The sequence below is a fragment of the Perna viridis genome, chromosome 11 (assembly GCF_037379345.1).
Source record: "Perna viridis isolate PV_CMFRI_1.1 ecotype Kerala chromosome 11, ASM3737934v1, whole genome shotgun sequence".
NCBI lineage: Eukaryota > Metazoa > Mollusca > Bivalvia > Mytilida > Mytilidae > Perna > Perna viridis.
The window spans coordinates 34,738,872-34,751,632 of record NC_142455.1 but is presented as its reverse complement, the minus strand read 5'-3'; the positions used below and the strand labels follow the sequence as shown (position 1 = coordinate 34,751,632).

Sequence of the window (12,761 nt, the reverse complement as noted above, 5' to 3'; positions counted from 1 at the left end):
CCCGAATACTTTTTTATTGGAAATCCTTCAGTAGGCCTCATAAACCTGTATTTAAAAAATAAAAGTGCAAATGAAAGTTTGGAGATATCAACACTTAGATTTTGGTTATATTCTACTAAAGAAAAATGTACAGGAAAATTTCCTGTCATAATTTTTACACTAAAAGCAGTCCAAAAATATTTCACGATAATTAGCAGATCCAGGACATAAACATAGGAAGAGTTGTTTTTAGGACCTTACAAATATATTTATACAGTTTCATTGATTATCTTTAAATATGATGAATCACCCCTGCCTGGTTTTTAGATAGAATCATTTATTAATACTAAATACAATATCTAGACTGACTGAATATATAGCTGGTCTGATCCAAAAGGAGGAACATCGTTAGACGCATTTATTTCAGTTTCCGCAATATAAATAGAATATTGTCTGTAAACAATCCTAGTTTCGAGGATGTTATATACCGTATCTATCCTATAATACTTGAGATAAAGGACATTACCGACAATGTGAAGTCTTGACCTAACTTATAGATCGATGGGAAAGGGAAACACTTGACCAACATACACGACAAACGCGATGACTTTTCAATCGGTATTGTCAAATTTCCTTTCATGTGTGGCATCATCCCTTAAGCACCTGCGTGTGGAGTTCTCATATTACGCATACGTTATGTCAGAGCTTGCTGGAACTACGAGGACTTTTTTCCACTATAGACTTCTTACAATAAGACTTCTGGAACAGGGTTATGTTGCTTCAAGATTGAAGTTATCACTGTTTATGGTCGTTCCTTTGATTATTCTTACAGTAAAAAGAAATTTAAATCTGATTCTCAGTCTGCACAATATATGTACAGAATATCAGAGATGTCAGAGATTGTCGAAGTTACGTATAGTAACCCTCTTATAAACTTGACAACCTTTTAACTTCACGACATGTTGATATAAAGATGTTTATAATCAGTTATTTTTTCTCTTGTTCATTAATGGGTTACTTAGGAGTATTAAGAATAATGTATCTAAACTGACCATTTATGCTCAATATCTCCTAATTGACTCCATACAAACGAATTATTGAAAGACTACCAAGCAGATGTGCAATTATTTTTCTTTTGATTTTGTCTATGCGCCTTGGAATGTGCGTATATTCAATTGACTGATTTTTTTAAATTAGTGTTATAGTTTTTCTTACGTGTCATCGGTTTTACTGATTTTCAATTTCTGTTCAACTAGTTGTTTTACCTATTTAGCAATGTTCATCACCCTTATCCTCATTTCAATAATGTTCTGTTGATTTATTTACATGTACTTACAGCTAAGCTTACTTGTTTCTTCGTCGTTCAATATGTTATTATTGTAGTAAGAATGTTTTTATTCTTTTGTTGTTATAAGTAGCAAGTTTTATAAATTTTAGGCTATAGGTGATGCATTCATGTCAAAAACCCACAAAACGATTACTTCAGCAATAGTTACAGATCACCCGTTTTAGTATGTCAGTCGGTTGTTGTACTTTAGAGATGAAAGTTATATATATTGTATATTGAACAATTTGCCACCTTGCAATAGTTATCGTTCTTGATTTGAACATTTTTATGTGAGAGAAAAATGTTAGTTTCCTCCATAATTCATATATCTGCATACAAATAAGGACTATAGTTATAAAAGATGATATGTGTACACGGTGTGTTTATTTTTTCTACACCTTGTATCACTTCTACCATTGGCAGTGTCTGAATTTTATATTGATTGGTACTAATAACATCACTCCGTTTCCGTAAGTAGTAAACACATCCTTTTATTGGTAGAGTAAAGGACTGTCGTATATGGTATCTCAGGGGCGGATCCAGACACCACTTTGAGATGGTTGGGTACCAGCTGGGGTTACTCAGAAAAAGGGGTCGTTAGGACATTATTTACCATTTTTGTACCATTTTATTTGTCAATTTCACACGTGAAAATGACAAACCCCTGCACCCCACCTGGATCCGCCACTGTATCTAGAACTTCAGCTCAATAGAAATAACATTGTTTGTTTTATTAGTATGATCATCACTGCACCAAGTAGGCGAATACATCCTGTAGTGCACATGAATGATACAATATGTAGAATACTTACGAACAACCTGTGCATAATAGTCACATGTCATGTTTACTCATACCACAAATAGTTATCGCAATGTGAAAAATCTTATAATAATGTAAACATCATCTACCTAAATAATATAAAAGTGAATAAGGAAGGTTCGCAAGTGGAAACCGGTACTAATCTGTCATTCACTGAGAACTAATCATTTCTTTCCAATTCTCTTGACATATTGAATACATGTAGCAAGGATAACTGAAACTATTTAACTACATATACCTAGCTAGATCACTCATCGATGGGGAAATGGCAGCCATTTTTATATTTTTACCATGATGTTCTATTAGATTCCTCTAAATTCACTGAAGAAAATTGCTAATATTTGAACACATTTACGTTACTATCATGTGATACATACATTCATTTGACGATGTTGCGTAGTTTGTGACAGATCTTTAGCATACTATGAAGTTCTTGACCTACTTGTCATTCAGGTCATTTTTTTTTTGAATATTTTGTTTGTGTTATTATAGATAAAATCTTTTGTAGGTGCAAATATAAAGGACCAAAGAAACATTGGCGATTTTTTTTCCTGGCGTTATCCAATATTCATTTAACTCCCTCTATAATTAAAATACTTCCCGATCAATTATTTTTCATCAAATATTTAATGATTGATTTCTCTATTCATTTCAAAGTTGACAGACAAAGGGCAATAAGCTATAAAAAAATTAATCGAATTCGTTTCCTGTTTTCTTTGTTGAAACTAACAGTCTTGATAAACATTTTAAAAGCGTAGAAAGTTTCCACTATCATTCAGGTCAGACTGATGACGTCATATTTTCATGTCGAATTTTCAAACATTAATCACTTGATGGAATACAGTAATTACTAAGTGAAATTCCTATCGACTTCTCTTCTTCAAACACACGACGGCTTGTATTCAATTAATTCTCATTGTATTATACTATTGTAGTTTATAAAGCCATGTCTATTTCTGTCACCCTGCCATTACGTTGGTGTCTCGCCTAGTTCACTTACTAGCTAGTATGTTCCAATTTTTCCAATGGTTCACATGCATGTTTTTAAGCTTATATAGTTTAAATAACATGTCCCATATCTACATATACCTGTCCCGAGCATTCTCTCGGTTGAATTTCTGTGCTTCAAAATCTACCAGACCTGGAATCTCATATCGCTCTCCTAATTTAGGTAATCCAAATTTCTTCAACACGCTATCAGCTTCAACCCTAAAATGTTGTGGGAGTGTTTTCCGAGATTCAGGTAGCACAGAACTTTGGTTACTACTAGAAAGTTTTGTAGTATCAAGCTTAAATCCTTCTAATGCAGTTTCCACAAAGTCTTGTCTAATTTCCAAGTGATCGAAAAGCACTGAACACGTTCGTCGAGGGTTTCGCATCATGTCTTCAAATAAAAGTGGCTTAAGTGGTACACCAGCTTCTGTTGCCTCTAAACAAGCTGCTATATTAGCTGCCCATGCCATCGTGAAGGCACAAGAAGTTGTCATTCGTTTTGGCTCGACAATGGGCGGAGATTTATCTAGGACGGCACAGAATTTCCGGTACAGAAGCTTACGGAAGCAAGGAAAGATTGTGGACAGAATTTCGCTATCTAATATATACCTAGATATTATATCTAACTCTTCTACCCCGAATATATTCAATGACGAAGCAACAGTTTTCAAACTATTTCGGTAAACATAGAGCTGATATATTTGTGGGAAGTTTTTAAAGATGTCTGGCATTTGAATGGTACAGCAGGGGCGAGTTTTAATGCAAATCATCCTAGCACGCTCATCCGGTTTACACATAATACGAATTGCACCCGGTAGTAACTGTTCATATTCACCTTTCTCAAAAGTGTTGTTATTTTGAAGGTTGGCAAGAGTTGTGAGAACATCCGGGGAATTCATCACTACCATACCCGGAAGTTGGGCAAACATCTGGCACAACATTGTTGATCCACAATGACCAGTATTTGAAATCCATATAATGGGAACACGGGGGTTTCCGAGATCATGGGCAATTTTATGGAAGGCAGGAAGAGGCATGGTTATGAGGCTATGGGCACGCTTAAACTGTTGAACATACATAGGCACACGGGGTTGTTTTGTTCCCGTTATATCAACTCCTTCAGGAACTTCAACAAATATAACTTCATCTTTTGTCATACAGTAAAGAGACACATTTGGTTTTAAGATACAGTTTGGATGTTTGAAAGCTTTATGTGTAGTGATGAAATTGGACGGATCTGCCATTGAAGTCATCACAAATTTGCGACGCCAAAATATATTTTGAACGTGCGCACTTTGTTTGAACTGTAATCCATGTTTCGCGTCCTTTCGGGTTTTCTCTACTCCCGTTACTGCCCAAGTGAACTTTTGGAAAGATATGACGATAGTTTGCGTCAGTTTGTAGAAGAAATATGTAAGTAAAATAATGACGTATTCTCTGGCTTTGTTCAGACCTTTACTGATGTTTTCCAGATGTTTATTGTCCGTTTTAGATTTTGTATCCATAGCAGCATGATTCTTTTCTCGAAAAGAAGACATCTGAAATAGATAACAAGTAGATTCTACTACAGGTATTTGTATATATACGGGTGTCATTACAATGATCCTTGTATTTTTGTATTTTAGGTGTTACCAATGCTATCAATCTAAGTTATTGTTGCGTTTCTCGATCAGATAGAGTCTACCCAATGACATTATAACTGAAAATGGTAAGTTCAAAATCCAGTCTGCGATAAGTCGGACAGTATTAGTATTGGCTTTGGTTTGATTTTAGGTTTTAAATGAAATTATCGGCCTATTATAACGATATCATAACACAAAGATTGTATACATTTTTTTTCTTTATACTGGTTCTCGGCCATCTGTATTGAACTTTTGAACTGGACAGGTCAATAAACTAATACAAATCATCAAGTTACAGAAGAATGGATGTTTCAAGAAAACTGGCTTTTCGTTTGTTTGTGTTTTCGTGCATGAAGTGTTATCTGTTGCAACGTATGAAACAGGGTTTGGGTTTTCAGATGCATATTTGTGGGTTACCACTAGAGACTTTTTGGTACACATAAACCTTTCAACATCGATTTTTCATAGAATAGACGACATTTTCCTACATTTATTGGTTGTTTGATGGTACTTAATATTCTGTTCTTAGACATTTAATTGTCATGTCATTGGGTTGTTAGCATTATAAATAGGTACAAGTGAGAAAATATAGAATAAATTCAACCTCAAATAGCACGTTAATTTGTTTTGGGCGCTTTAGAACCTTGCGCAGGAGAAATAATTTGAAGAAGTTTGTATTATAATTACAACAATTTGGATGTAAAATTATTTATGGTTTACCTCAACATATTTGTCAAGTTTGATAAAGAGATCAAAACTAAGAAATGTCCAATCATCTTTGATTATTGATTATGAAAGTTAGCAATGCAGAATTAATATTCTGACCTGGACAATATTGGATTTTGCAATGTCATACTCAATCTTCTATTTCATTTTTCATTATAATTTGTTACCAGAAACGAAGATGAGATTTTACTGCCGTATTATTTCTATTTTAAGATTCAACAAATTAAAGGTGAACCCTAACGCTCTCTTATTTTTATTCAAAACGTACAAAATCGACTTTGCGTTTTTGATATCAACAGAAGAGAAAACAAACTACGGAGAAAGTTTACTTAGTTATAAAATCTACAATGTATTGGAGGTAGAGGTGGGAATTTCCTTTCCAACACCATAAAACCTGCATTTTCCTTTCTAGTATTTTTCTTTATACTACAAGTATGATCACGTGTAAAGAAATATTCTTGTCATTTAGAGCGCTTTCTTTTTGTCATACGAGAAGAATTTTGTTGTTTGATTGACAAAGGGACCAAAACAGGTAGAAATATTATCTTGTTATCTATGTTAAAAATAAGTAACAACAGTATAAGATGCGATATCAGAAAAGCACTACAAAACTATACTAACCATACTGGTGCTCTATCACAAAAGGTTATATAAAAAAAATGATACTAATGATTTAAATTTAACTTTTTATGTAAGAGATACAACAGCAAAGGTCTTACCCTTTCTGGGCGTTTGACAGACATCCTACTTATATTAGATCGTTCGGAATTCATCATAAAAACAATAAAACCGACAATGAATACAACTCCAAACACTTCTAACACTGCAGCAATGATGCTACGTTGTATAATACACGATGATTTCTACATAGCCTATGATTACATTCAAAGCTGTTCTTATTGTAAACTTTGAGTTCAGGGGGTGTAAGCAATCATCACCGCGCATGAAATGCGTGTTTCCTATTAATTTTAGATATAATTAAGAAAGAGTAATGAATTTTAGCCAATTTCTTTACTTGTGGTTGAGTATACAATATATACGCATTCTTTAATCCTTACTTCCTAGTTTTCTGTAAAATTTTTAACGAAAATATCATAAGAGGACCAATGAATATACCGGAACACAACTGGGAGCAATTATACACCATCCTGTATTAGGTAGAAATTTAATACGTGTAACTTGTATATTAAGCCATATGTATCTCAATCATTACATATAAAATATATTTGTATAGATTCTTCAAACAAGACTATAGCTGTACAGACCATTAGACCAGCTCATTAATGATGGAGTAAGTTACTAACTCACCTTTAACCCAATCAGACGCAAAACGCAATTAAAATCAAAGATGGTTTTGTTCTTGCTACATTTACGACCCAAATTAACATTTTTAAAAATTTTATGATTATTTCTGTTTTACGCCCATCCACTGTTTCGAAAGGCTGGCCTTTACATCTACATGTAAATAGCTCGTATATATTTGAAATTAAACTAAATTTCCACCTTCCTATATTCCTAAACTAGTTCGTTGCATGTGTTTGGAATATAACAGATAAATTCATATAGTGTGTATGTTTACTGTATGACACATTCCTTTCTCAATAAGCTAAATACATTATAATTTTTGTGAAGACGCGTCCTGCATAATTAACAGACGATTTACGGAAATATCAGCAAGATATATCAATTATGACTACAGTTTTCATTTTCTTTCTGATACATACATTTGTTATGGCGGCAAGTGTTACATAACAACAATTAAAGACTTTAAGAATCTGTCCTTACTAGAAATTACATACTTGTCAAATGATGCCTCAGCTGATTGGAAAATCTATTTAGCTAAAATGTATATAGAAAAAAATACAAAGAGCATTAAATAATGTTTTCCAATTATGCCAATATGTCATTCTGGTTTGTTTCTTGAATAGAGTCTATTTTTCCTATTTTGTCCACCAAATCTTGAAGGAATAAATTCCCTGGTCTATGGAGGCTAATATAAAGGTCATATAAGATTTCTGATATTTGTAGAAAAGTATGCGAAATGGCCCATTCTTTCAGCACTGACGAAAGGTGCAAAATGAACCTTTCAATACAAACAAAAACGTGAATCAGGTGCAATCATCGGCATATATGTGTTTTGTTCACAAGACGTAGTGAAGATATGTTGCGCAAAAAACAAATGTTAAAGATGAAATGACATAAAGAGATAGCAACACAAAGACAAAACTTAGTATAAGATAAGCCTCTGGGCAACACTATATACATGTACATTTTAATGTCCGCTGTATCCACACATAAACAAACTCTAAAACAAATTAGTAATTCAAATCATTGTATTCCTTTCTATGTATACCATTAAATTGATTTAGTTATATCCGGTAGGTGTTCGTGTAGTTGTTCTAACGACAATTTTCAAATTATTGCAAATAGTTGCCCATAAAGTGTCTACAATTTTATATCGTTACGTGAGTAACCACATTATTAATCGGTAAATATATGTTGAATGGAGGTAAATAGGTGTATGGACAGGTACACACTTCAAAGAGATTACCTCAAGCTGTCTGTCAGTAAATGCACCTAAATGTGTCCTAGGTTATCTCTGGTGTCCTTATACAGAGATGACGAACTATATTTGTAGGGCATTTTTTATGTTTGACCTCGTATTACCTGCCGCTAATCTAAAAGTCCATTACTTTAACTGACACCTGATCTGTCACTAGGTTTACCTCTTTACAGTTTGCATGTTTACACAAATATTTAGGACTCTTATTACAATAACGTACTAAAAGGATATTGCGATCTCGCTTAGTCTTCAATTATAAATGTTTGAAAGTATCACATTTATTTTTTTTTTATTAAAATGAAGTCTTTAATTAGTGCGGAGTTACAAATGCAATTATCAGACTCATTACAGGTATAGATTACAAGCTTCTGTAGCAGATATCGTTATCTTATCGTGTGAAAATGGTTCTGTTAATATTTTCAATGGCACATGCAAGGAATTTTTGACAGATAAAATACTTACATTTATGATTATCGTAAATGTCTTACTAGGATGAAGTCAACATCCTGGACATTGATACGATTATACTACCTGACTTTATATTCTCTTTAGTTCATATATACATAATGCGCGACACATATGATATGAAGTTTAACATATGATTAATCATAATAATACTATCACGTCGAGTGCAAACAAAAACAAACTATTATGTTGGCTGTTACACGAAATTAAGTCTTAAAAAAAAATACATCCCTATAACAAAACTGCACAAAAATTAACTTTTAGGCTAATTACACCGACACGCCAGATAATAAGCAATTTTGTCACATATCATATGTAATGAAGCCTTATGTTCTTAAGGATTATCAAAAACATTCATATAACAGATCTTGAAACAAACACAACACCGAGAGATTGAGCCGTATGTCCATAGTTTTGGTCATGTGCCACCCAAGGAAATGTCACACCTTTGGTTGTATGGAAACCTACCATTCACATTCGAAGATGAAACCATTTAACCATATTTTAGTTCATATTAGAAACATCCACCAAACACTAGGAGACTGAACCCTCTGATCATTGTTCTGGTTGTATGGAACCAAAAGCCGTAGTTGTTGTACATGTAAGCACGATAACATTGTCACATTTAGTGTAAGTATTCGTAAGAATTCGGCAAAATGGGAAAAATCAGAAAGATGCATGTCAAAAACCCACCGATCTACGACAATATAATTTCACTCAAAGATTACCATTATTTGATCTCTACATCACTGGATTTGCTCATAAGTTTTTCAATAGAATGTAAGAAAAATGAGGTTTTGACAGGGTTATCTGCCCTTGAAATTTATATTTTCAGTGCATTTCAATGAAATTATAACTCAGTTTACCAAACTGATATGGAAAATTAAGTTGTCTCTTTCTCTTGATTCTGATGGTGCAAATAGTTAAATTAAACCTTCAAAATGATTCTTTCATACCATGTTTCATCCACTGCATGATTCGTACAGAGATTCTCAGTCATTTATCACTAATATTATTATTATAATGTATCGTCATTAGTAATCTAGATACTGCCAGTGAAAATAATCTGATGAATAGCACTATAATTTTTTTCAACGGAGCGTTGCCGAAAACCAAGAGATAATTGCTTTGAAAAGCTTTTCGAAAAAAAAAACGGTAAAATTTAGTATAAACAATTTCAATTTAAATTTATGATTTTGTACTTTCGATCCCCATTTTGCATTTATAGTTAAATAAATACACATGCATATTCGTTCATTTGTCATAGTGCTCACCGTTTACACTATGAAAATTAAGACCTTTTTTATTGCTCGTCCGTTTGTCCGTACCTGCTAACAGGGTGACCACCACCTTTACGATAAACAATCTCTTTCAAGACCCCTCTTTTTAAACCATTTTCACCAAACACTTTCCGTAATCGACATATAATTTTCCCAGGCGTCAAAGTGGATAAAATGCATTCATCTGAACACATCCATACAGAAAACATACAGCTACAGAAAACGTAATGATATCAAATTATAGATAAATCAAACCACCATCTCTTCCAAAAAAGGGCGTTTCTGGTTCAAATTAAACTTGAAATGTTTAAAGACGACTTACAAATGACAGCTATAAATTTGTATAATTAAGATTTATGGGGATAAAACAAACAAAGTAGATTTATCTTTATGAGGTTAATTTAAAGTTTAAACCCACTCACTCTTAAAACTTCAATATTTGAACCTTGGAGATCAATGGCATCGATTGCTTACAGTGCATGTTAAAATTTCGAATGAAAGTTCGAAGTTTAAACTGTTAGTTTGGAGTTAAATGGAGTTAGTTGTATATCTCCCGAGGTCGAAAAACTGATACAAGTTAAGCTTTACTAAAATCTTATATTTTATAGGCACTGTTGCACAGTAGTATCACTGAAAATATGCAACCTTTATGGTGACAAACTCATGTACCGGTCCACGACTTTTTTAAGATTACCATACTAAGGAAATCATCAACGGTTTAGTTCTAATATTCAATTCCAAAAGCATACCAGTACGTAACAACATTGACTTTCACTAAATTAAATGTAGTGTGTAAACTCGTCAAATGTATGATGATGAATTACTATGCGTTTCACGCTCTTTAATCTTGTCTTAGATATGTAATGCACTTTATAACTATAACTTGTTTTACATTACTGAAAGCACACCATTAATTATTATATGCGTGTGTTTCTTTTATAACGATAAAGCATATGATTTGAATAAAGGACGTTGTCAGGATTTTGCCCCAAAATCAGCCACAAATATCAGGTAATGTCGCTACAATATAAAGTTTGAAGAACCATGAACTACAAAGCATTTAGTGTTTGTAGTCGTCTTGGTTAATATCTATATAGTATTTTATATATGGCAATGTGCTTATGATAAAGTTTTAATTCATAGTCAAAGAATCATTATATATCATTTTTTTATGAAATAGTTATCTTTTGATAATTAGAGCAGGCAAAAGATGGCCAATAGAAAACATCCAGTTTACCTTTTTTATGCTTGGTAATGAAATGCCACATCAATAGGACTAAATACATAACCGTAAGAAGAAATGCGGGAAAAATAAAAGGACTTAGCAACATTGAAGATTTTAGCATTCGTGGGCGATAGTTGACGTTTCACTCAGTGGAAATGAAGCAATTTTATTACAATACTTTAATTTATGCCCTGAACCTTTATCATGTAGGTATTATTTCAGACAAGTCTGCAAATGTTTTTACCACATCTGTAGTTTAATAATTCTAATGTTGACAATGTACTATTGCTTTGACTGTATTTGACTGTATTCGTATAATTCTGGTTCAGAATGGGGAAAATAGTAGCCACGTATAATTTATATTGACAGCAAACACTAACTGTTCGTTACGGTAATAAAATAACAAGTGATAAACAGGAAATGCATTACTGATACAGTAACTTACCTTAAATCATTAAAAAAAAATGTTCCCTCCTTGTATGAAGTGAACTATATGTGAGTTGTCGTGACTATATCTTCACAAATCCTTGAAGTACACTGTTATCTAGCTATAAAACTAGAAATAAACATAAATAAAATCAAATGCACCAAACCACTTTACCGACAAAGACCGTGGATATTTATGACTCAAATATTAGACGAAATTATTTCACGTGGTTTTGCAGAAATTATTTTACACATTTCAGTGAGTACAACTCGACCTTTGACCTTAGAAGAAGAATCTTCAAGACATGCACGATTTAACATATACATCATTTTTCACACCGTGAAGGTAGAGGTATATTAAATAGAAATAGTATCCTTTTGACATAATTTATTGCTTGCGTCAACAAAGACGGATATGAAAATTTGCCTATTTACATATGTAAATCTCCAATATTTTACATCATGTGAATTGTGTGGCCGTTTAAATCTTCGAAATTATACTATAAGCTTCAGGGAAGTTGGCGACGGCAAATTAAAAGTGAAACAGACTGATGAAAATTTCACCACAGGTGATATAAATACCAGTCACTGTCTATACTTACTTAATCCTAGCGTTGACTTAGATAATATTTTCATCGGCAAGTCCTTATTTACCTGTCGTATTTGACTACCTAAATTATGATTTATATCAGTGTTGCATGTATGACGTAAAAGTTTAGATTTGTTCATTTTAAGGTCACTTCCGATACTATCGATCAATCCAATGTGCTAATCCCTGTCTTTTCTGATCAATATTCTGAACGAAACCATCTTTTTCTGATTATGTTTTAAATTTGTTTTGCTTTAGTTATTTTTGTTTTGTTTTTTGTTTTGTTTTTTATGATGTATTATTTTGTTTTTTTTATTTTCCAGCCCAAAATGAAACCATGATAAATACTCACAGACTCATGGTATCCTTTTGTACATATAATATACAGATCACGATAAAAAGCCAATCAAATCTTTTATCTATTACTATGGAAATAAAACATTAAAAATTGAGTATTGTCAAATAGATGAAAATAAAACACCCCGCAACTTGGCCAATGTTATTTTCTTGTATTTGTAGTTATTGAATGATTCTTGAAGCGGATATTTTGTGATAGTTTGTTATACATGTATACAAGAAAAAAAATGAAAACATTTGCTTTCATTGTGCAACATAAATCAATTTATTTTTTTTTATTCTTCTGTTTTTTCCAACAGATGCTTACGTTTAAAACCTCAGAAAACTATTTTCAGGATAAAAATCAATGACGAATAAATTATCTAAATAATATACTAAAGTACATAAAT

At 32.6% G+C, this 12,761-nt stretch overlaps 1 protein-coding gene and 1 long non-coding RNA gene across 6 annotated transcripts; one reads left to right on the top strand and one right to left on the bottom strand.

Annotated features, from left to right (window-relative positions):
- Window positions 1-1,612: 1,612 nt before the first annotated feature.
- On the top strand, window positions 1,613-12,679 carry LOC148603859 (uncharacterized). Its single transcript, XR_015916931.1, has 5 exons — window positions 1,613-1,776; window positions 4,745-4,827; window positions 6,702-6,758; window positions 11,687-11,772; window positions 12,339-12,679. It is a non-coding gene; the product is annotated as an uncharacterized LOC148603859 (long non-coding RNA).
- LOC148603860 (uncharacterized) lies at window positions 2,735-12,124 on the bottom strand. Of its 5 annotated transcripts, none has more exons than XM_088554102.1 (3): window positions 12,029-12,124; window positions 11,446-11,556; window positions 2,735-4,657 (listed from the first exon to the last, which is right to left on the bottom strand). In XM_088554102.1, exon 3 carries the CDS (start codon window positions 4,655-4,657, stop codon window positions 3,206-3,208), a length of 1,452 nt encoding a protein of 483 aa, XP_088410228.1. In that variant the 5' UTR covers window positions 11,446-11,556; window positions 12,029-12,124; the 3' UTR covers window positions 2,735-3,205. The 5 variants fall into 5 exon arrangements, with proteins under 5 accessions (XP_088410228.1, XP_088410229.1, XP_088410231.1 ...); XM_088554103.1 differs by lacking the exon at window positions 12,029-12,124 and adding an exon at window positions 11,862-11,990; XM_088554105.1 differs by lacking the exons at window positions 11,446-11,556; window positions 12,029-12,124 and adding an exon at window positions 8,493-8,558.
- Window positions 12,680-12,761: the final 82 nt, after the last annotated feature.